Below are 20,420 nucleotides of genomic sequence, written 5' to 3'. Positions count from 1 at the left end.
ACTAGCATGTTGTTAGCATGATTAGCAAGTGACTAGCATGTTGTTAGCATGATTAGCAAGTGACTAGCATGTTGTTAGCATGATTAGCAAGTGACTAGCATGTTGTTAGCATGATTAGCAAGTGACTAGCATGTTGTTAGCATGATTAGCAAGTGACTAGCATGTCACTATCATGTTGTTAACATTATTAACAAGTGACTAGCATGTTGCTAGCATGATAAGCAAGTGACTAGAATGTTATTGGCATGATTTAGCAAGTGACTAACATGTTTCTAGCATGTTGCTAGCATGATTAACAAGTGAGTAGCATGTCGCTAGCATGTTGCTAGCATGATTAATAAGTAACTAGCATGTTGCTAGCATGATTAGCAAGTGACTAGCATGACTAGCATGTCGTTAGCATGATTAGCAAAGTTACTAGCATGTCGTTAGCATGTTTCTAACATATTGCTTGCATGATTAACAAGTTAGTAGCATGTTGCTAGCATGATTAGCATGTCACTAGCATGTTGTTAGCATGATTAGCAAGTGACTAGTATGTCGCTATCATGTTGTTAACATTATTAACAAGTGACTAGCATGTTGCTAGCATGATAAGCAAGTGACTAGAATGTTATTAGCATGATTTAGCAAGTGACTAACATGTTTCTAGCATGTTGCTAGCATGATTAACAAGTGAGTAGCATGTCGCTAGCATGTTGCTAGCATGATTAATAAGTAACTAGCATGTTGCTAGCATGATTAGCATGTCACTAGCATGTTGTTAGCATGATTAGCAAGTGACTAGCATGTTGCTAGCATGATTAGCATGTCACTAGCATGTTGTTAGCATGATTAGCAAGTGACTAGCATGTTGCTAGCATGATTAGCATGTCACTAGCATGTTAGCATGATTAGCAAGTGACTAGCATGTTGCTATAATGATTAGCAAATGATTAGCAAGTTACTAGCATGTTGCTTGTAGTAGCATGTACTGTATTTTTCCTGAAAATCAAAATAGAACTTAAGTGATAATATATATAAAAATCCACTAAAATATTATTTCAAGTGATTGTTGGGACACACTTTTAAGCAATGCAATTATTAAACACGTTATCTGACTACACTTAAAATCAAGTGTTAGTGCTAATTTGTGTATTTATATTAAGTGTACTTAAGTAGCACAGTTGGGAAAATGTACTTATAACTATTACATTTCTAATATATTTGAAATAACATAAATTTAATTTAAACAGGATAACTATATAAAAGTGTGCTAACATTGAACTAATTTTTAAACCATTCAAAGTCCACTTTTAAGAAATACAGTAATAAAAGTATATTTTTGCAGTAGTATACTTTAAAATCAATTTAAATATCAGTGGTATTTGGTACACTTTTGCAATTGCACCGAAGTAGAAATATACTTTTAATTAGTGTATTTATAGTGTACAATTTTTTACATTGTATTTAGCACAAAAAATAAGAATGTATTACAACTGCACTTGCTGGTATTTAAGTATTTTTTTAGTGCATTGAAGTACACTTTATTTTTACCTGGGCTAAGTAAGGGGTAACATTTTTGACCTTGAACTTTTTTCAGGACAAATTAAACTGGATTTTTGTGTGTTCACATTGCAAGTGCCAAGACCTCTACCAAGTTTCAATGAAGTAAAAATTCTAAAAACCAAAACGAACAGCACCTTAGGGTTAAAAAACAAAACTAAATGACAATTACTCAAGCATCATGGATAATGTGAGCAGAACTGAAGCAGTGAGTTCAGATGAATAAGTCACTAAGAAGTTAAATCACGGTTTGCTGGTTTTCCTCGTGAAGGTGCAGCTCATCAACGAAGCCTATAACCTGGTTGTGGACGCGGTTCTGGGTCCAGAAACTGAGCTGGCGTCAGTCGGAGAGCCGTTCACCGGAGTCCTGCAGACGCTACGAGGACTCAAAGCGCCCATCGTCAGCCTGGACATCCCGTCAGGTACGAGACCTCATCAAAACCACTTCATTACAAACACCAGTCATAGACCTGAGTGACGAGCTGGTGCTGATGACGGTTTAGCACAATCAACACCCGGGCTCGTATTCACAACACATTTAATCTGACCGCTGAGAGTTCTCCTAAACAGCAGTAAACGTTTTAGCTAAGAGTTTCTCTTAAAACCTGTTCACAAAGCTGCTGAGACGAACCTGTACTAAGGAATAGAGCTGAGAGTAAGGGGGCGGGGCTGAGCTCATTGCTATGGATGATGTCAGAGTGCTTATTATCTATGCACACAGTGATTGGCCGATAGCTGATTAATTCATAGAAATATTGTAGCGCATGATATTATGTTGCCACATTCAAATAAAGATTTTAAAATGCAGGCTAAGTGTCACTAATCAAACAAGTAAATGTTCAGCTACTTGTCAGCCTCGTAAACAATTAGTGAATATGCATATCAACAGCCTTTTAATTAACAGAGTAATCACAGCTGATAGTAAGACATGCAAACTTAAAACAGCTGTTACTTCTCGCCCAGCTGCTTAATGAAAACAAGAATATAATCCAAGGAAAATTTAGTTGGGATAACCTCCCTCAGATTCCAGATTTTCAAATAGTTGTATCTCGGCCAAATATTGTGCTATCCTAACCAACCATACATCAATGGAGAGCTGATTTTCTAAAGGAGGCTCTAGTGTGGTGGTAATGTGTTGTGACTGCAGGCTGGGACGCAGACGAGTCCAGCTCAGATGGGATCAGTCCTGCGCTTCTGGTTTCTCTGATGACGCCGAAGCGATGCTCCCGGAGCTTCTCCGGATCACACTTCCTGGCCGGACGCTTCCTGCCCTTTGACCTTCAGAGGAAGTACGAGCTGAACCTGCCCAAGTTCTCCGGGACGGATGCTGTGGTCCAGCTGTGATCCGCTCCAGCAATGTTTCTCCATGTCTTCGTTTAAGAGCAACAAACACAATTCAACAGAAGACGGGAGTCTTGAGTATTCGGTTTGATTGATGCGCTTCCATCGTTACAGGATTCGTTCACGTCCAGAATGAAAATTCTATCATTTACTCACTGTCCACTCGTTACAAATCTGAGTTTCTTTCTTCTGTTGAACACAAACGAAGATATTTTGAAAAACGTTGGTACCCAAGCAGTTGATGAGCACCATTGACTTCCACAGTATTTTCCCCTACTAGTCATCTTTATTTATAAAGCGCTTTATACAAGTCTGAGCGTGTCAAAGTAGCTTTACTACAGTGTCGACAGGAAAATAGTTTCAATAATGCAAGATCGTTACGAAGAGTCATTTTTCCAGCTAAAGTCCATTCATTGACGCCATCAGCCTACTGTGGAAGTCGATGGAAACCAACATTTCTCAAAATATCTTCGTTTGTGTTCAACAGAAGAAACTCGTACAGATTTGGAACAAGTGGAGAGTGAGTTTATTTTGGAAGTGAACTAATCCTTTAAAGATTTGCAAAAAAAGGCTTTTTCTTAACCTAGACTTTTATTAGTTTCAAAAATAAAAACAAAACTCGCTCCTACTTGAAGCAAAACAAGTTTAGAAAAAAATTTCATCCCAATATTTGGTTTTAATACAGCATGAGAAATTCATAAGCTATTTTGTGTAGGCCGGTCATTTTAGACTGCTGTGTGACTGTGCCGTTTTGAACAAAATAAAAGCGTTTCAAAACAAACCTGATTAAAGCACACCAGTGTGAGCGTTCACATTTTATTAAGTCAAAATTATAAACAAAAACATGCTTTTTTCTTCATTTACAAACAGCATAAGCTCAGATCAGTGAAACCTAGGAAACACAACAAACTTCAATTAGTTTACAAACTAACAATTCGTCTAAATCATTCATTTCAACATGTACTAATGCAGTTTTAAAATCAAAACTTGCATCTGTTGAGATTATGTAATAAACCTGAAATCATTCACAACAGGTGGATTTTTATTAACAAAGATTCATAAATACTGTAAGAAATGCATTGCTCATTGTTAATGCATTAAGTAATGTTCCTGAGGCCTGCGATCAAACAGCTCCAGAAGAGCACACTAAACCTTCAAGCCGGATCCAGTATTTGGTGATTATAAAACATCATCACGGTAATTTCTGAGCAGGAAAACCAGTGGTGTTACAGGGTTTTCAACTGCACGAGTTAAAACATTGACCCGTATGACTGGCTTTGTGCTCTAGGGTCACATATTATTGCTCTTTTGCTGGTTTTGATTGCTTCTGTCCTCATTTGTAAGTCGCTTTGGATAAAAGCATCTGCTAAATGACTAAACATGAATCTCCATCAATCACAGCAGGTCCTCGGTTTCATCTTCAGCCCATCGTTCCATCATCTACACTAGAAACCAGATCAGATCACAAAACACAGGTCAAGCCTTTGTAAAACCTCAATTCAAGACATTCAAAATCAAAATTCAAGACATATGGACAAGTCTACATTGCTTGACGTTACACTTACAAATTCTCCACAAGTATTCTTCTGTTGGAATATTTAGTAATGATGCAAGTGATCATTGTACAGTTCTACCTATATACAAGTCTGTTTATTTTTAGAAGAAACTATAAAAACTTTAGTGAGCAAGCCTTTTTACATGACTTGTATAATAGTGAGGTTTTTCATGTATGTGATATGTTATAAAATATATTATAAAAATATTGCTTGGACCAAGGCTAAAAGAACTAATAGCGCTAGTGATTGGGAACAATATAGAGCACTAAGGATTAAATGTACCAAAATGATAAAAAATACAAAAAGTGAGTATTATCTTAGTGTGATAAATAAAAGTTGGAATGATCCTAGTAAATTTTGGAAGCTGATAAAATCATCAACCGGGTCTATGCAGACTCCCGATTTACTAAAGGTAAATAATGAAGAAATTAAGGATAAATAGAATATAGCAGAAGCTTTTAATACACATTTTACTAATACAAGTTCAATCACTTCATCTGGTTTGATGGTAAAGATAATATGGCCATCTCTTCAAGTTGTATAAGAAATGTTTTTAATTTTCTACCTATTTCCCTGTCTCAGGTTCATAAAGTTCATGCTGGCCCTGATCAAACAGAGCCTTACTTTTTAAAAATATCTGCAGACTTAATAGCGAGACCTATTGCCTCTTTTTAATTCAAGTTTAAGCAGTGATCTGATACCAAGTTCTTGGAAGTCAGCAATTATTCGGCCATTACTGAAGGGTATTGGATAATTATTGGCCTATTTCAAGATGGTCTGTTACAGCTAAAGTGTTTGAATCATGGTAAATGAACAGTTAAAGTACTATTTGTCAGCTAATAATATTTTATGTCAGGTTTTAGACAAGGACATAGTACTATAACTGCTGCAATGTACGTCACTAATGATATAATAACTGCATTGGATGATAAAAAAAAATCATGTACTGCACTCGTTATTGATTTATCGAAAGCATTTGATTCTGTGAATCATGATCTTTTGTTGCAAAGGCTTAAATGTGTAGGTTTTAGTGATATAGTGTTGAAGTGGTTCTTTAATTATTTGACTGGAAGGACTCGATGTGTGTCCATAGATAATTATGTTTCTGCTCCTTTAATAGTGAATACCGGTGTTCCTCAAGGATCAATTTTGGGGCCAATTTTATTTTCTATCTATATAAATGAACTTGGTTAATTAGTTGAGCCAGCAAATGTACACTTTTATGCAGATGATACTATCATCTACACTATGGCTCCATCTTTAAAAGTGGCAGAATGCATTTCAGATTTCTCTTGGTGACTTACAATTAGCGTTGAATGCTAAAAAAACTAAATACACGATTTTTACACGGTCCAGATTGTCATTAAATGATTTTATGATTCAAACTTTAAATGGTACACAGATTGAAAGGGTTGCGTCTTACAAATTTCTTGGCATCTGGCTCGATGATAAGCCGACTTACAGCTCTCATATCGATAGTCTTTTAAAGAAATTGAGACCAGCGATAGGTTTCCATTTTCATTTAAAAAAAATGTTGCTCGTAAACGTTTAGTGGAAAGTACTCTATCAGTATTGGACTATGGTGATATAATTTAAATGCATGCATCTCTGAATGGTTTGAAAAAATTGGATGTAGTTTATCATTCTGCTTTACGATTTGTTACTGGCACAAGTGTCCGCACACATCACTGTAATTTATATGAAATGACAAATTGGACTTCATTGTGCTTGAGGAGAAAAAAATGTTATTTTTTATTTTAAAAGCTTTAGTGGGTAAATTACTACGGTATACATCTAGTTTGTTGACATACTGCACAAATATTTATAATACTAGATCAACAGAAACTCTTAAGATGCCGATTTTTCGTACAGAGATAGGTCGTTCTGCTTTTGCTAAATATGCTCCATATGTATGTAATGAGACGTTCCACCAACCTCACGCTTCAGAGGAACAAACGCCGTTCATCTCCAAACCCCAGACGGCTTCCGATGGGAACTCAACCTGAACAAAACCAAAGACAGATCACTAAACCTTAAACACTCAAACGCAGGAATCACAGACATCAAAACTAACTAGTGTCTTTGTAACTAATTTGGCATTTCTCAAATTGAACTACATTGGTGAAAGTAAATGTGTTGGTGAGACAATTTAAGGTCTTTCTAGCATGGTTGGCAATGCATGGGGAGAAATGAGTGGGAATTTAACGCATCTTGAGGCCTTAAGATCTGCGCTGTGCTGTCAGAGCTACAAATACTTAAACTTAAAGTGAACAGGAGAGCAAAGGAAGGTTACCTCGCGCACACAGGCTAACGAACAGAGCAGCCAGAGTCAGGATTCACTTCAGGAGATGCAACGCTTCAAGCTCCAAGGACGTGTTTGAGGAAACTCATCCAGAGCGCTTGGGTTCAAATCAAGCATTGTTTGGGTGAAACACTCAATAACTCACTCTACTCAACTAGCTAGCAGTACTGGTGAAGGTTATTCCCATTAAACTCAGTTCTTCCATTTGATCACGAGGACACAGGCAGTCGTGCAACATGTTTAAACTCCATTTAGTTAGCAAGGTGCAACACTTTAGTAACAAACCCAATTAGTCTTCAAAGCCAAACACAAACTACAGTTTAGAATTCTGCTGTTCTTCATGTTTGAGCTGTTAATTTTACTTGTATTTTTATAGCCATTAATTAAATTATGTGACATTAAGAACACATGACTTTAAACCTCTATTCTTCTCATTGGAAATAACATGCAGTGCTAAAAATCTCAATTCTTCAGAGACTGACCCATCAAGAACACATTTGGGTCACATTTAAACCAAGCCAACAGGAAGCTAGAAAATTAAACCCATATTTCTGACCCTGTAGGATACTCTCGCTATAATTTAAGAGACAGTTCACCCAAGAATTAAATTAACTTGCCCTCATTTTATTCCAAATGATGTCTAAAATCTATAAAAATGCTGGCGACCAAACGCTTCAGTTCCCATTGTATTTTTTGCCCATATAATTGAAGTCTACGCAAACAAAACGATTTGGTCGCCAACGTTCTTCAATCAGGTTTGGCACTACAAGTAAATGACCGAGAAACTAAAGTTTTGTGCGCGTGTGTGAGAACTATCCCTTTATGAACACCACTCAAAATAAATTCTTTAAAATTAATTATATACCTGCAGCTAAGCACAGAACAATGCAAGAACAAACAAAACACTACAGTAGTTAGAATGAGATGTGCTAAATTATATATTTTTTGGGAACTCTTAATGCAACTTTCCTGATAACAGTTATTGGGTGTTCTGAAGTTTGCACAAGTACTTAACATTAAAGCTTCTACTATTTTTGTTGCAATCTAAAGACACTGAATGGTGCTGCGCCTCTGCAGGAACACACCTGTCTCTGTTGTAGCCTCCGCCTCCTCCAGAGGAGTATCCTCCTCCTCCACTCTTATATCCGCCGCCGCCGTAGCTTCGGTCACTTCCATAACTGCGGTCACCACCTCCATAGCCACCTCCGCCTTCAACAAGCAAGACATCACAACACCGAGTTTATCAACTAGACACCCAAAAAACCTGAATCTGAGGATCACATAATACTGCTGACAGAGCAGCAGCTCTCAAACCTCCTCTTCCTCGGCCTCCTCTGAAGAAGCCTCCTCCTCCACCTCCTCGTCCTCCTCCACCTCTGTAGGATCCACCGCCGGACCGGCCTCCACCGCCACCACCCTTACCAGCCTCGTCCACACGGATCGTCCGGCCGTCCACAGACTACAGCGAAACACAGCGTCAGAAACATCCAGCGAGGGAAATAAACCAGAGACTCCGGCACACTCCCCCGGCTGCGTGTGAATGACCGTTATTAAATAAAATTAAAATAAATTAAGGGATTAAGCGATGTTGTGCTGTCGGTTCGAGTTTGTTTGACAGATACGGTGTCAAAGCATAATGGCCCAAAACACAGCTTTAGAGACCTTTCATGTTCGAATAAGTTAAAATTTTAAACTACACTTTTTGCCCGGAAGACGTATAGTTTCATGTGACCACGATGATGGAGAGTTCTAAAAAGATTGTAAAAAAAACCACATGCATATATAAAATCTTTTATTGGGTACTTTCAATTGGGAGGTGGCGGTTCCAAACCCTAACCCCTAAATTGCAACTTATGAAATATAATTTTTTATTAATTATATTTTTGGTTCTTTTAAAAAAGTAAGTTCAAAAAAAAATTCACATTTTCTTTGTAAATTATGAAACCACGTATTTTATATATATATATATATAAAAAATTTAAATGTCCCACATTTTTCATGTCACTACTGTTTTAGTCTATTGGCCGAGACTGATTGTAACCACACCCCTGCATTTATGATCAGGAAATATTCCTCTTATAGCTACGAGGTGCGAGTAGATGGTCACAGCACTGAGGTAAATGTTCAAAAGCCTAAAAAATAAAAACTTTAAGGAAAGTCACTACCAAACACATTTTTTCTGCAATTTTTTGGGAGTTATTCCATAACATTTAATTTAGTTTTTACAGGTTTAGAACTGTGCTAGCTAACCATGTGCTGATTAGCATCTTTGAGCTGGGTTCAAAAAGATCTAAAATGGTCACTACCGAAACATGTCATCAGTTACACCCCTTATAAACGAAATAAATGGTGATTTTTAGCATTATCATTATAATAAATTTAGTTCACTCATACATTCAGGGTGAAAACTGAATGTCAATTTTTCCACCATACATTCATGTTTATACAAAATTCAGGTTCCAAGTACAAAAACTAGAAATAATATTGTACCAATAGTTTTACAAAATACATTGACTTTTGTATCAAACTATTCAGGTTTATACACACAAACACTCAATCATGTTTTATTGCAAATTATTCTGGCCTTCAAATACCAAAAAATAAATTCTGGAAATAAGGCTCAGCAATTATACACTGCATAATTTAGATGACAATTATTGAATTTGGCTGAATCATAAAAGCCAGAAGTGGAACTAAACGCAGAGCCGTTCTGGAGTCGGTTCGTGCTGCTGAACCGAGTCAAATGAACCGACTCCCTAAAAAAAAGAGCCAGAACTCCCACCCCCAATTTGAGCCCAAATGAAAACAAGCGTAACGAACCTTTCCATTCATTCCTTCAAGTGCGTCTTTCGCATCGTCCGGATTCTCAAAGGTCACGAAACCGAATCCTCTGGATCTGTTGGTTTCTCGGTTTCTGGCCACGTGAACTGAAAACAGACATTATAATAATGCGCGGCTTATGCAAAACGCAGTCAACGCCGGAACCAATCAGCAGCAGAGCGCGTCAATGATTGGCTACTTACCGTTGGTGATGACGCCATATTTGGAGAAGGCGTCCTCTAGCGACTGTTCGGTGGTGTCGAAACTCAGGCCGCCGACAAACAGCTTTCCTTCGTCAGACATTCTGAGCTAGAAACACACAAGCGGATCAATAACACACACGCGCTACATTACAGCTCAAAACAGCTCGTATCGAGCCAACAAACGCGTTAGTTCTGACCCTAGGCGGAAAAAGCGAGTTAAAAAAAAAAAAAAAAAAAATCAGGCATTTAGCGATTAATTGATCTTTATAAATAACATTAATACGCTATTTTAATGTTTGTCGTGTTTTGTATTGGTTCAAACTCGAGATGTGGGTCACTGCGCGCCAAGATCTAAACTGGGTCAAACAATAGATTCCATACAAACCCACGAACCACCGAATAAAAGCACAAAAACCCGCTGATCTGAGACCAGCCGTCGGCAAATACGCATTATAACACACAAACACACGGTCACAGATAGCGAAAGCACAGATTAATCGATTCAACGTGAATAAAAACGGCTGCTCTGAGGTGAGGATGATGAAGATCGCAACGAGGCGTCGCCATTTTAAGCAGCGCGCGAATCACGAAGGACAAAACACGAGGCAAGACGATCGATCCTATTGTTACACGAGCTAGATTTAAATATAGTGGAAGCAGGCGTCGAATAAAGCAAACGAGCGCCGGTTAAAATAAGAAAAACGAAAGAAAAGAAAAAGGCAGGTACCTGTAATTTCGCAGTTGCGGGAGAAATGATGCGAGTCTCTAACGCTTCCAGAACTCCAGAGACGCAGCAAGACGCAGCGCGCCGCTTATAAAGCCCCACGCTCGGGGGCGGGGCCTAACTCACGCTCGTTTACGTAAGCAGCGAGAGAGCGAGAGCGAGAGAGAGAGAGAGAGACTTGACTTTTAATTATGTTCTTTGTTCATGCAGTGCTCAATGCTTTGGCAATACTGTGCAAGTCATGCCAATAAAGCTCACTTGAATTGAATTGAGACTTTTAAACCTCTTTTATTTACAAACAATTATAAATATACATATGTGCATATTATAAATACAAATAGCCTACCTACATAAACATATTAAGGCTGTATAAAGCATTTTCATTTATAACATTATATTAAAACCTCTCTCTTCACTGGATTGACATAAAATACTTTCAGTACCCCACAAAGAAAAAAAGGAGTCAATATCATTTATTAATTAATAAAACATATACCCCAAAACTAACCTATTCTCACCAAAGCCTTAAACATCTGTAAAGCATCAGTACCTCCATTACATGTTGTATTCCTTCTTGTCAGCCAAACTGCCATTTTAGCTTTTCCACATAAACAATCAAAAATCAAAAGGTCCAAAAACAAAAAGACTTTTTGTAAAAATAAAACCAAATTCATCAATTGCTCAACTCTCAGCCAGAATCTGTTCAGCATGTGATAATGGATTGTCAAGCATATGAAAACGAAAGAATTTAATTAAAAGAAGTATTTGAACAATTTAAATTAAACTTCAACTTGGAAAATATACTTGGAGCAGCATTGAGGACAGCATGAGTGCAGTTAATGACATTTCTGACAGAAACAGGTCTGTTGGAGCGAATATACAGGGTACAGGTTTTATTTTATTATTTATAAGTATATATTGTATTAATTAATTAAATGTTTTTTTTTTCCTTGCCAAACTCCAGTAAAACACCTATAAGTTGGTTTGCCAACCGCCAAAAACGCTTAAGAAGAAGAAGAAGAAGAAGAAGAAGAAGAAGAGACTGCTCCCACTGCATTCTGGGAGAGCTTGAAAAACAGAGCTGCACTTCCTCACAGATTGCCCCAAATACCAAACCATTAGGAACCACTACTATCCCAAAATAAGCTAAATATTTCCCCACCTTAATAACTGCACCCCAACTGAAAAACTCCCATCTGCCCACAGCCAAGAAAACTATATCCAGGAAATATACAGCTAACTCCAAACCAGCACACACACACACACACACAGACACCACCGGAATGCTACTGAGCATAAAAACAACGTTAAGATAATAAACATATATAAAGACACATGAGAGAGAGAGAGAGACTTGACTTTTAATTATGTTCTTTGTTCATGCAGTGCTCAATGCTTTGGCAATACTGTGCAAGTCATGCCAATAAAGCTCACTTGAATTGAATTGAGACTTTTAAACCTCTTTTATTTACAAACAATTATAAATATACATATGTGCATATTATAAATACAAATAGCCTACCTACATAAACATATTAAGGCTGTATAAAGCATTTTCATTTATAACATTATATTAAAACCTCTCTCTTCACTGGATTGACATAAAATACTTTCAGTACCCCACAAAGAAAAAAAGGAGTCAATATCATTTATTAATTAATAAAACATATACCCCAAAACTAACCTATTCTCACCAAAGCCTTAAACATCTGTAAAGCATCAGTACCTCCATTACATGTTGTATTCCTTCTTGTCAGCCAAACTGCCATTTTAGCTTTTCCACATAAACAATCAAAAATCAAAAGGTCCAAAAACAAAAAGACTTTTTGTAAAAATAAAACCAAATTCATCAATTGCTCAACTCTCAGCCAGAATCTGTTCAGCATGTGATAATGGATTGTCAAGCATATGAAAACGAAAGAATTTAATTAAAAGAAGTATTTGAACAATTTAAATTAAACTTCAACTTGGAAAATATACTTGGAGCAGCATTGAGGACAGCATGAGTGCAGTTAATGACATTTCTGACAGAAACAGGTCTGTTGGAGCGAATATACAGGGTACAGGTTTTATTTTATTATTTATAAGTATATATTGTATTAATTAATTAAATGTTTTTTTTTTCCTTGCCAAACTCCAGTAAAACACCTATAAGTTGGTTTGCCAACCGCCAAAAACGCTTAAGAAGAAGAAGAAGAAGAAGAAGAAGAAGAAGAGACTGCTCCCACTGCATTCTGGGAGAGCTTGAAAAACAGAGCTGCACTTCCTCACAGATTGCCCCAAATACCAAACCATTAGGAACCACTACTATCCCAAAATAAGCTAAATATTTCCCCACCTTAATAACTGCACCCCAACTGAAAAACTCCCATCTGCCCACAGCCAAGAAAACTATATCCAGGAAATATACAGACTCACTCACTCACTCACACTCACACACACACACACACACACACAATCCAGTTATTCAGTTCATTAGTTAAAATACATACATACATAAACTTGTTACACAATCTTTAGTAGTTATCATATGTATATGTGAGTGTATGTGTAAGTATATGTATCTTTATAATATGTGTGTGTGCATGTGTGTGTGTGCGTGTGTGTGTGTGTCGTTGCAAACTCTCTGTTGTAGGCTGTGCTCTCTATTCATATGCATGCTTTGGCAATGCGAAATGTGCTTTTGTCATGCCAATACAGCTGTCTGGATTGAACTGAACTGAATTGAGAGAGACAGAGAGACGATCAGTGAAGTGTGAGATTGTTTTCTCTTTAGAAAGACTTGCAGCTAATTAGATTATTCATCTGAACAAACCTGAGAAAACTCTTGAGCTGGTCTAGAGGTTTTATCAAAAACAAGAGATTTTATTCCTAAAAATAAGACTAGAATAATAAACAAACAGCACAGAGGACAACGTATCTGCAAATCTGAATATCACACATAAAAAATCCAGAACTGAAGTGTTATAAACTCACTCAGTTGTGTAAGTTTACACTCAGTTCAGACTTACAGAAGCATTAGACTGAAGATTGAAGCGTCTCAGAGACTCATCCAGATTCCAATCATTCACACAGCACTGAGGCGCAGCGGGGCTAGTTGTCACACCTCTCAACATTTCTCAGAGTGGGTTTATGTTTACAGTCGCTTTATGTATAGACACTAAAAATGTATTTCCACCATCAGGGAAAAAAACTCAGCAGATATTGCAGAAACAGTCGTGTCTGGATGAAATAGATTAATATTGCCTCCAAATCATGGCATCCTGTACCTGCAAATACAGATTAATCTCAAAAAGTTATAATAAATGATGGGAGTCCAGAAACCGTGCCTCTTAACATCTGAGTGCTGAATCATTTATATAATTTATTAGCATTTCATAACTATATTCAGTACTACATAAAACTACAAAAGCCCCTGTGAGGAAATTAATTGTCAAATTAACAAATAAAATCTTATTATTTTAAACAAATGTGATCCTGATAAACATCCACTGATGTACAGCTGGAAATTTGTTATCAAAACTCAGACATTAATCAGAATCATATTTACACACAAGGAATTTGTCTTGGTGCAGGAGAAAAAGTACAGACATGCATATAATAAAAATAAATATAAGACTAACAATAAAGAGAAGAGAAAATAAATTATAACAATAACAACTATGTAGCAATAAAAATATAGAGAAAAATGTGCTACATTTAGATTTAGCAGATGCTTTTATCCAAAGTGACTTACAAAAGAGGACAATAGAAGCAATCAGAATCAACAAAAGAGCAATAATATACGAGTGCTGTGATAAATCTAGGATTAGTCTAATGAAAAATAAAAAATAAAACAAGTCAAAAGAATAGAGAACGCTAGAGTTATAGGGTTGTTTTTATAAATGAAAAGAAAACAAATAGATTGAATAGAAAAAGAACAGAGTGCTAGTGTTAGAGGGTTCATTGTTTTGTTGTTGTTATCTTTTGTTTTTAAATAAAAAGAAAACAAGTAGATAAAATAGAAATAGAATAGAGGTGCAAGCATTAGAGGGTCAGTTTTTTTTTAAATAAATAAATAAAAAAGAAAACAAATAGATAAAATAGAATAGAGAGTGCAAGTGTTAGACAGTCCAGTTTAAAATAAATAAATAAATAAATAAAAAGAAAACAAGCATATAAAATAGAAATAAAATAGAGAGTGCAAATGTTAGACAGTCAAGTTTTTTTTTTAAACAAATAAATAAAAGAAAACAAGCATATAAAGTAGAAATAGAATAGAGTGTGTGTTATGATGGAGGCAAGGGTGAGATGAGGCGAGGATCTAAATGCAGCAAAAGTTTATTAAAGAAAAACAAAGATAATCCAGACAGAGAGCAGGAATGAAAACAGCAAATACAACGACTCACAGCGGCTGCCTAAAACACAACCTATATCCAGAACACCAAACTAGTAAATGACACACAGGTGGAAGACATTAGATCATAATAGCCGCTTTCCCACTATCTAGTTTTCACGTCAAGAGTTCTGTCCTTTTTTCTGTTATTGAACGAAGTAAATATCAGATAAAAAAGGAGTCCCAAAAACAGAAATATCTGATCATCGTCCATATCGCTGTTTATATTACACTTGCGTTACCAAGGCAACGACTGATGCATTTGTATTGCATTCCAAAGAGCTCCGTTCAGCACCACAGTGGGAAATGAAACCGTAGCCGTGCTGACTGGCCCCGGATCGGCACGGAATGGAACGGTTAAGCAAAGAGAACCGTTCGGCCCGATAGTGGAAAAGCGGCTAATGAGTCCAAACAAAGGATAATGGGAAATGTAATGAAACCGTATCCGTGCTTACTGGCACGGAATGGAACGGTTAAGCAAAGAGAACCGTTCGGCCCGATAGTGGAAAAGCGGCTAATGAGTCCAAACAAAGGATAATGGGAAATGTAGTCCATGACATAATGCTAAAGGACTTGTGAGGAGTGCCCTCTGGAGGAGCTCATGGGCACTTCCGCTGGAGAGCGTGACAGAGTGCAAGTGATAGGCTTAAAAAAAAAAAGAAAAAGGACAAGAAAACAAATAGATAAAATAGAAATAGAATGTAGAGTGCAAGTGTTAGAGGGTCAAGTAAAAAAAAAACACATAAATAGAAAACAAGTAGATAAAATAGAAATAGAATGTAGAATGCAAGTGTTAGAGGCTCAAGTAAAAAAAAAAAAAGGAAACAAGTAGATAAAATAGAAATAGAATATATAATGCAAGTGTTAGAGGGTCAAGTAAAAAAACACATAAATAGAAAACAAGTAGATAAAATAGAAATAGAATGTAGAATGCAAGTGTTAGAGGGTCAAGTAAAAAAACACATAAATAGAAAACAAGTAGATAAAATAGAAATAGAATGTAGAATGCAAGTGTTAGAGGGTCAAGTAAAAAAACACATAAATAGAAAACAAGTAGATAAAATAGAAATAGAATGTAGAATGCAAGTGTTAGAGGGTCAAGTAAAAAAACACATAAATAGAAAACAAGTAGATAAAATAGAAATAGAATGTAGAATGCAAGTGTTAGAGGGTCAAGTAAAAAAACACATAAATAGAAAACAAGTAGATAAAATAGAAATAGAATGTAGAATGCAAGTGTTAGAGGGTCAAGTAAAAAAACACATAAATAGAAAACAAGTAGATAAAATAGAAATAGAATGTAGAATGCAAGTGTTAGAGGGTCAAGTAAAAAAACACATAAATAGAAAACAAGTAGATAAAATAGAAATAGAATGTAGAATGCAAGTGTTAGAGGGTCAAGTAAAAAAACACATAAATAGAAAACAAGTAGATAAAATAGAAATAGAATGTAGAATGCAAGTGTTAGAGGGTCAAGTAAAAAAACACATAAATAGAAAACAAGTAGATAAAATAGAAATAGAATGTAGAATGCAAGTGTTAGAGGGTCAAGTAAAAAAACACATAAATAGAAAACAAGTAGATAAAATAGAAATAGAATGTAGAATGCAAGTGTTAGAGGGTCAAGTAAAAAAACACATAAATAGAAAACAAGTAGATAAAATAGAAATAGAATGTAGAATGCAAGTGTTAGAGGGTCAAGTAAAAAAACACATAAATAGAAAACAAGTAGATAAAATAGAAATAGAATGTAGAATGCAAGTGTTAGAGGGTCAAGTAAAAAAACACATAAATAGAAAACAAGTAGATAAAATAGAAATAGAATGTAGAATGCAAGTGTTAGAGGGTCAAGTAAAAAAACACATAAATAGAAAACAAGTAGATAAAATAGAAATAGAATGTAGAATGCAAGTGTTAGAGGGTCAAGTAAAAAAACACATAAATAGAAAACAAGTAGATAAAATAGAAATAGAATGTAGAATGCAAGTGTTAGAGGGTCAAGTAAAAAAACACATAAATAGAAAACAAGTAGATAAAATAGAAATAGAATGTAGAATGCAAGTGTTAGAGGGTCAAGTAAAAAAACACATAAATAGAAAACAAGTAGATAAAATAGAAATAGAATGTAGAATGCAAGTGTTAGAGGGTCAAGTAAAAAAACACATAAATAGAAAACAAGTAGATAAAATAGAAATAGAATGTAGAATGCAAGTGTTAGAGGGTCAAGTAAAAAAACACATAAATAGAAAACAAGTAGATAAAATAGAAATAGAATGTAGAATGCAAGTGTTAGAGGGTCAAGTAAAAAAACACATAAATAGAAAACAAGTAGATAAAATAGAAATAGAATGTAGAATGCAAGTGTTAGAGGGTCAAGTAAAAAAACACATAAATAGAAAACAAGTAGATAAAATAGAAATAGAATGTAGAATGCAAGTGTTAGAGGGTCAAGTAAAAAAACACATAAATAGAAAACAAGTAGATAAAATAGAAATAGAATGTAGAATGCAAGTGTTAGAGGGTCAAGTAAAAAAACACATAAATAGAAAACAAGTAGATAAAATAGAAATAGAATGTAGAATGCAAGTGTTAGAGGGTCAAGTAAAAAAACACATAAATAGAAAACAAGTAGATAAAATAGAAATAGAATGTAGAATGCAAGTGTTAGAGGGTCAAGTAAAAAAACACATAAATAGAAAACAAGTAGATAAAATAGAAATAGAATGTAGAATGCAAGTGTTAGAGGGTCAAGTAAAAAAACACATAAATAGAAAACAAGTAGATAAAATAGAAATAGAATGTAGAATGCAAGTGTTAGAGGGTCAAGTAAAAAAACACATAAATAGAAAACAAGTAGATAAAATAGAAATAGAATGTAGAATGCAAGTGTTAGAGGGTCAAGTAAAAAAACACATAAATAGAAAACAAGTAGATAAAATAGAAATAGAATGTAGAATGCAAGTGTTAGAGGGTCAAGTAAAAAAACACATAAATAGAAAACAAGTAGATAAAATAGAAATAGAATGTAGAATGCAAGTGTTAGAGGGTCAAGTAAAAAAACACATAAATAGAAAACAAGTAGATAAAATAGAAATAGAATGTAGAATGCAAGTGTTAGAGGGTCAAGTAAAAAAACACATAAATAGAAAACAAGTAGATAAAATAGAAATAGAATGTAGAATGCAAGTGTTAGAGGGTCAAGTAAAAAAACACATAAATAGAAAACAAGTAGATAAAATAGAAATAGAATGTAGAATGCAAGTGTTAGAGGGTCAAGTAAAAAAACACATAAATAGAAAACAAGTAGATAAAATAGAAATAGAATGTAGAATGCAAGTGTTAGAGGGTCAAGTAAAAAAACACATAAATAGAAAACAAGTAGATAAAATAGAAATAGAATGTAGAATGCAAGTGTTAGAGGGTCAAGTAAAAAAACACATAAATAGAAAACAAGTAGATAAAATAGAAATAGAATGTAGAATGCAAGTGTTAGAGGGTCAAGTAAAAAAACACATAAATAGAAAACAAGTAGATAAAATAGAAATAGAATGTAGAATGCAAGTGTTAGAGGGTCAAGTAAAAAAACACATAAATAGAAAACAAGTAGATAAAATAGAAATAGAATGTAGAATGCAAGTGTTAGAGGGTCAAGTAAAAAAACACATAAATAGAAAACAAGTAGATAAAATAGAAATAGAATAGAGAGTGCAAGTGTTAGAGGGTCAAGTTAAAAAAGCAAAAGCAAAAGAAAACAAGTAGATAAAATAGAAATAGAGTATAGAATGCAAATGTTAGAGGGTCAAGAAAAAAAATACACAAATAGAAAACAAGTAGATAAAATAGAAATAGAATAGAGAGTGCAAGTGTTAGAGGGTCAAGTAAAAAAAGACATAAATATAAACAAGTAGATAAAATAGAAACAGAATATAGATTGCTAGTCTTAGAGGGTAAAGTTAAAAAGAAAAGATTTATGTTTTTTTTTACTTGACCCTCTAACACTTTCATTCTATATTCTATTTCTATTTTATCTACTTGTTTTCTTTTTCTTTTCTTTTTAACTTTACCCTCTAAGACTAGCAATCTACATTCTATTTCTATTTTATCTACTTGTTTTCTATTTATGTGTTTTTTTTTTACTTAAAACACATAAATGTGTTTTATACATTTTTACTTAATAGAATAGAGAATGCAAGTGTTAGAGGGTCAAGTAAAAAAAAAGAAAAAGAAAACAAGTAGATAAAATAGAAATAGAATATAGAATGAAAGTGTTAGAGGGTCAAGTTTAAAAAAAACATAAATAGAAAAGAAAACAAATAGATAAAATTGAAATAGAATATAGAATGCAAGTGTTAGAGGGTCAAGTAAAAAAAAAATACATAAATAGAAAAGAAAACAAATAGGTAAAATTGAAATAGAATATAGAATGCAAATGTTAGAGAAATAGGTTATAGAGTGCAAGTTAGAGGGTCAAGTTTAAAAGAAAAAGAAAAAGAAAACAAGTAGATAAAATAGAAATAGAATAGAGAGTGCAAGGGTTAGAGGGTCAAGTTTAAAAAAAATAAATAAATAGAAAAGAAAACAAATATATAAAATAGAAATAGAATAGAGTGTGCAAGTGTTAGAGGGTCAAGTTTTAAAAATAAATAAATAGAAAAGAAAACAAGTAGATGAAATAGAAATAGTATAGAGAGTTTAAGTGTTAGAGAGTCAAGTTTTTTAAAATAAATAAATAGAAAAGAAAACAAATAGATAAAATAGAAATAGAATAGAGAGTGCAAGTGTTAGAGGGTCAAGTAAAAAAATACATAAATAGAATACAAGTAGATAAAATAGAAATAGATTATAGAATGCAAGTGTTAGAGGGTAAAGTTTAAAAAAGAAAAGAAAAAGAAAACAAGTAGATAAAATAGAAATAGAATATAGAATGAAAGTGTTAGAGGGTCAAGTAAAAAAAAACATAAATAGAAAAGAAAACAAATAGATCAAATTAAAATACAATATAGAATGCAAGTGTTAGAGGGTCAAGTAAAAAATACATAAATAGAAAACAAGTAGATAATAGAGGGTCAAGTTAAAAAAAAACATAAATAGAAAAGAATACAAGTAGATAAAATAGAAATAGGTTATAGAGTGCAAGTGTTAGAGGCTCAAGTAAAAAAAAAAGAAAAAGAAAACAAGTAGATAAAATAGAAATAGAAAAGAGAGTGCAAGTGTTAGAGGGTCAAGTAAAAAAATACATAAATAGAATACAAGTAGATAAAATAGAAATAGAATAGAGAGGGCAAGTGTTAGAGGGTCAAGTTTTTTAAAAATAAATAAATAAATAGAAAAGAAAACAAGTAGATGAAATAGAAATAGAATAGAGAGTTTAAGTGTTAGAGGGTCAAGTAAAAAATAAAAAAATAAAAAAATAAATAAATAGAAAAGAAAACAAATAGATAAAATAGAAATACAATAGAGAATGCAAGTGTTAGAGGGTCGTTTAAAAAAAACATAAATAGAAAAGAATACAAGTAGATAAAATAGAAATAGAACATAGAATGCAAGTGTTAGA

General features: G+C 34.2%; 2 protein-coding genes across 5 annotated transcripts in view; one reads left to right on the top strand and one right to left on the bottom strand.

Annotated features, from left to right (window-relative positions):
* The window catches only part of LOC107655465 (yjeF N-terminal domain-containing protein 3-like), a 12,637-nt gene extending 9,576 nt beyond the window's left edge, over nt 1-3,061 (top strand). For all 3 annotated transcript variants that reach the window (XM_016442958.1, XM_016442957.1, XM_016442959.1), the window contains 2 exons: nt 1,817-1,967; nt 2,693-3,061. In XM_016442958.1, coding sequence (XP_016298444.1) covers nt 1,817-1,967; nt 2,693-2,889 — 348 coding nt within the window. In that variant the 3' untranslated portion in view covers nt 2,890-3,061. The remainder of the gene's footprint in view (nt 1-1,816; nt 1,968-2,692) is intronic.
* A 4,024-nt stretch (nt 3,062-7,085) lies between these two features.
* LOC107655466 (cold-inducible RNA-binding protein-like) lies at nt 7,086-10,592 on the bottom strand. Of its 2 annotated transcripts, none has more exons than XM_016442960.1 (5): nt 10,495-10,592; nt 9,768-9,873; nt 9,565-9,671; nt 8,059-8,203; nt 7,086-7,956 (listed from the first exon to the last, which is right to left on the bottom strand). In XM_016442960.1, the coding sequence occupies exons 2-5, from the start codon at nt 9,865-9,867 to the stop codon at nt 7,724-7,726; spliced, it is 585 nt and encodes a 194-aa protein (XP_016298446.1). In that variant the 5' UTR covers nt 9,868-9,873; nt 10,495-10,592; the 3' UTR covers nt 7,086-7,723. The 2 variants fall into 2 exon arrangements, with proteins under 2 accessions (XP_016298446.1, XP_016298447.1); XM_016442961.1 differs by having other exon boundaries at nt 7,086-7,953.
* Nucleotides 10,593-20,420: the final 9,828 nt, after the last annotated feature.

The sequence above is a fragment of the Sinocyclocheilus anshuiensis genome, unplaced genomic scaffold, assembly GCF_001515605.1.
Source record: "Sinocyclocheilus anshuiensis isolate Anshui unplaced genomic scaffold, SAMN03320099.WGS_v1.1 scaffold1116, whole genome shotgun sequence".
Classification (NCBI taxonomy): domain Eukaryota; kingdom Metazoa; phylum Chordata; class Actinopteri; order Cypriniformes; family Cyprinidae; genus Sinocyclocheilus; species Sinocyclocheilus anshuiensis.
This window is presented reverse-complemented; position numbering and strand designations above follow the sequence as displayed.

Bases quoted from the DNA above. Each gene is read 5' to 3' on its own strand.
- LOC107655466 (XM_016442960.1), bottom strand. From the start codon at position 9,867: ATGTCTGACGAAGGAAAGCTGTTTGTCGGCGGCCTGAGTTTCGACACC. The intron at 9,672-9,767 runs GTAAGTAGCCAA...GTCTGTTTTCAG, and splicing joins ATATGGCGTCATCACCAACG to TTCACGTGGCCAGAAACCGA. The intron at 8,204-9,564 runs GTTCGTTACGCT...GTTTCGCTGTAG, and splicing joins TTGAAGGAATGAATGGAAAG to TCTGTGGACGGCCGGACGAT.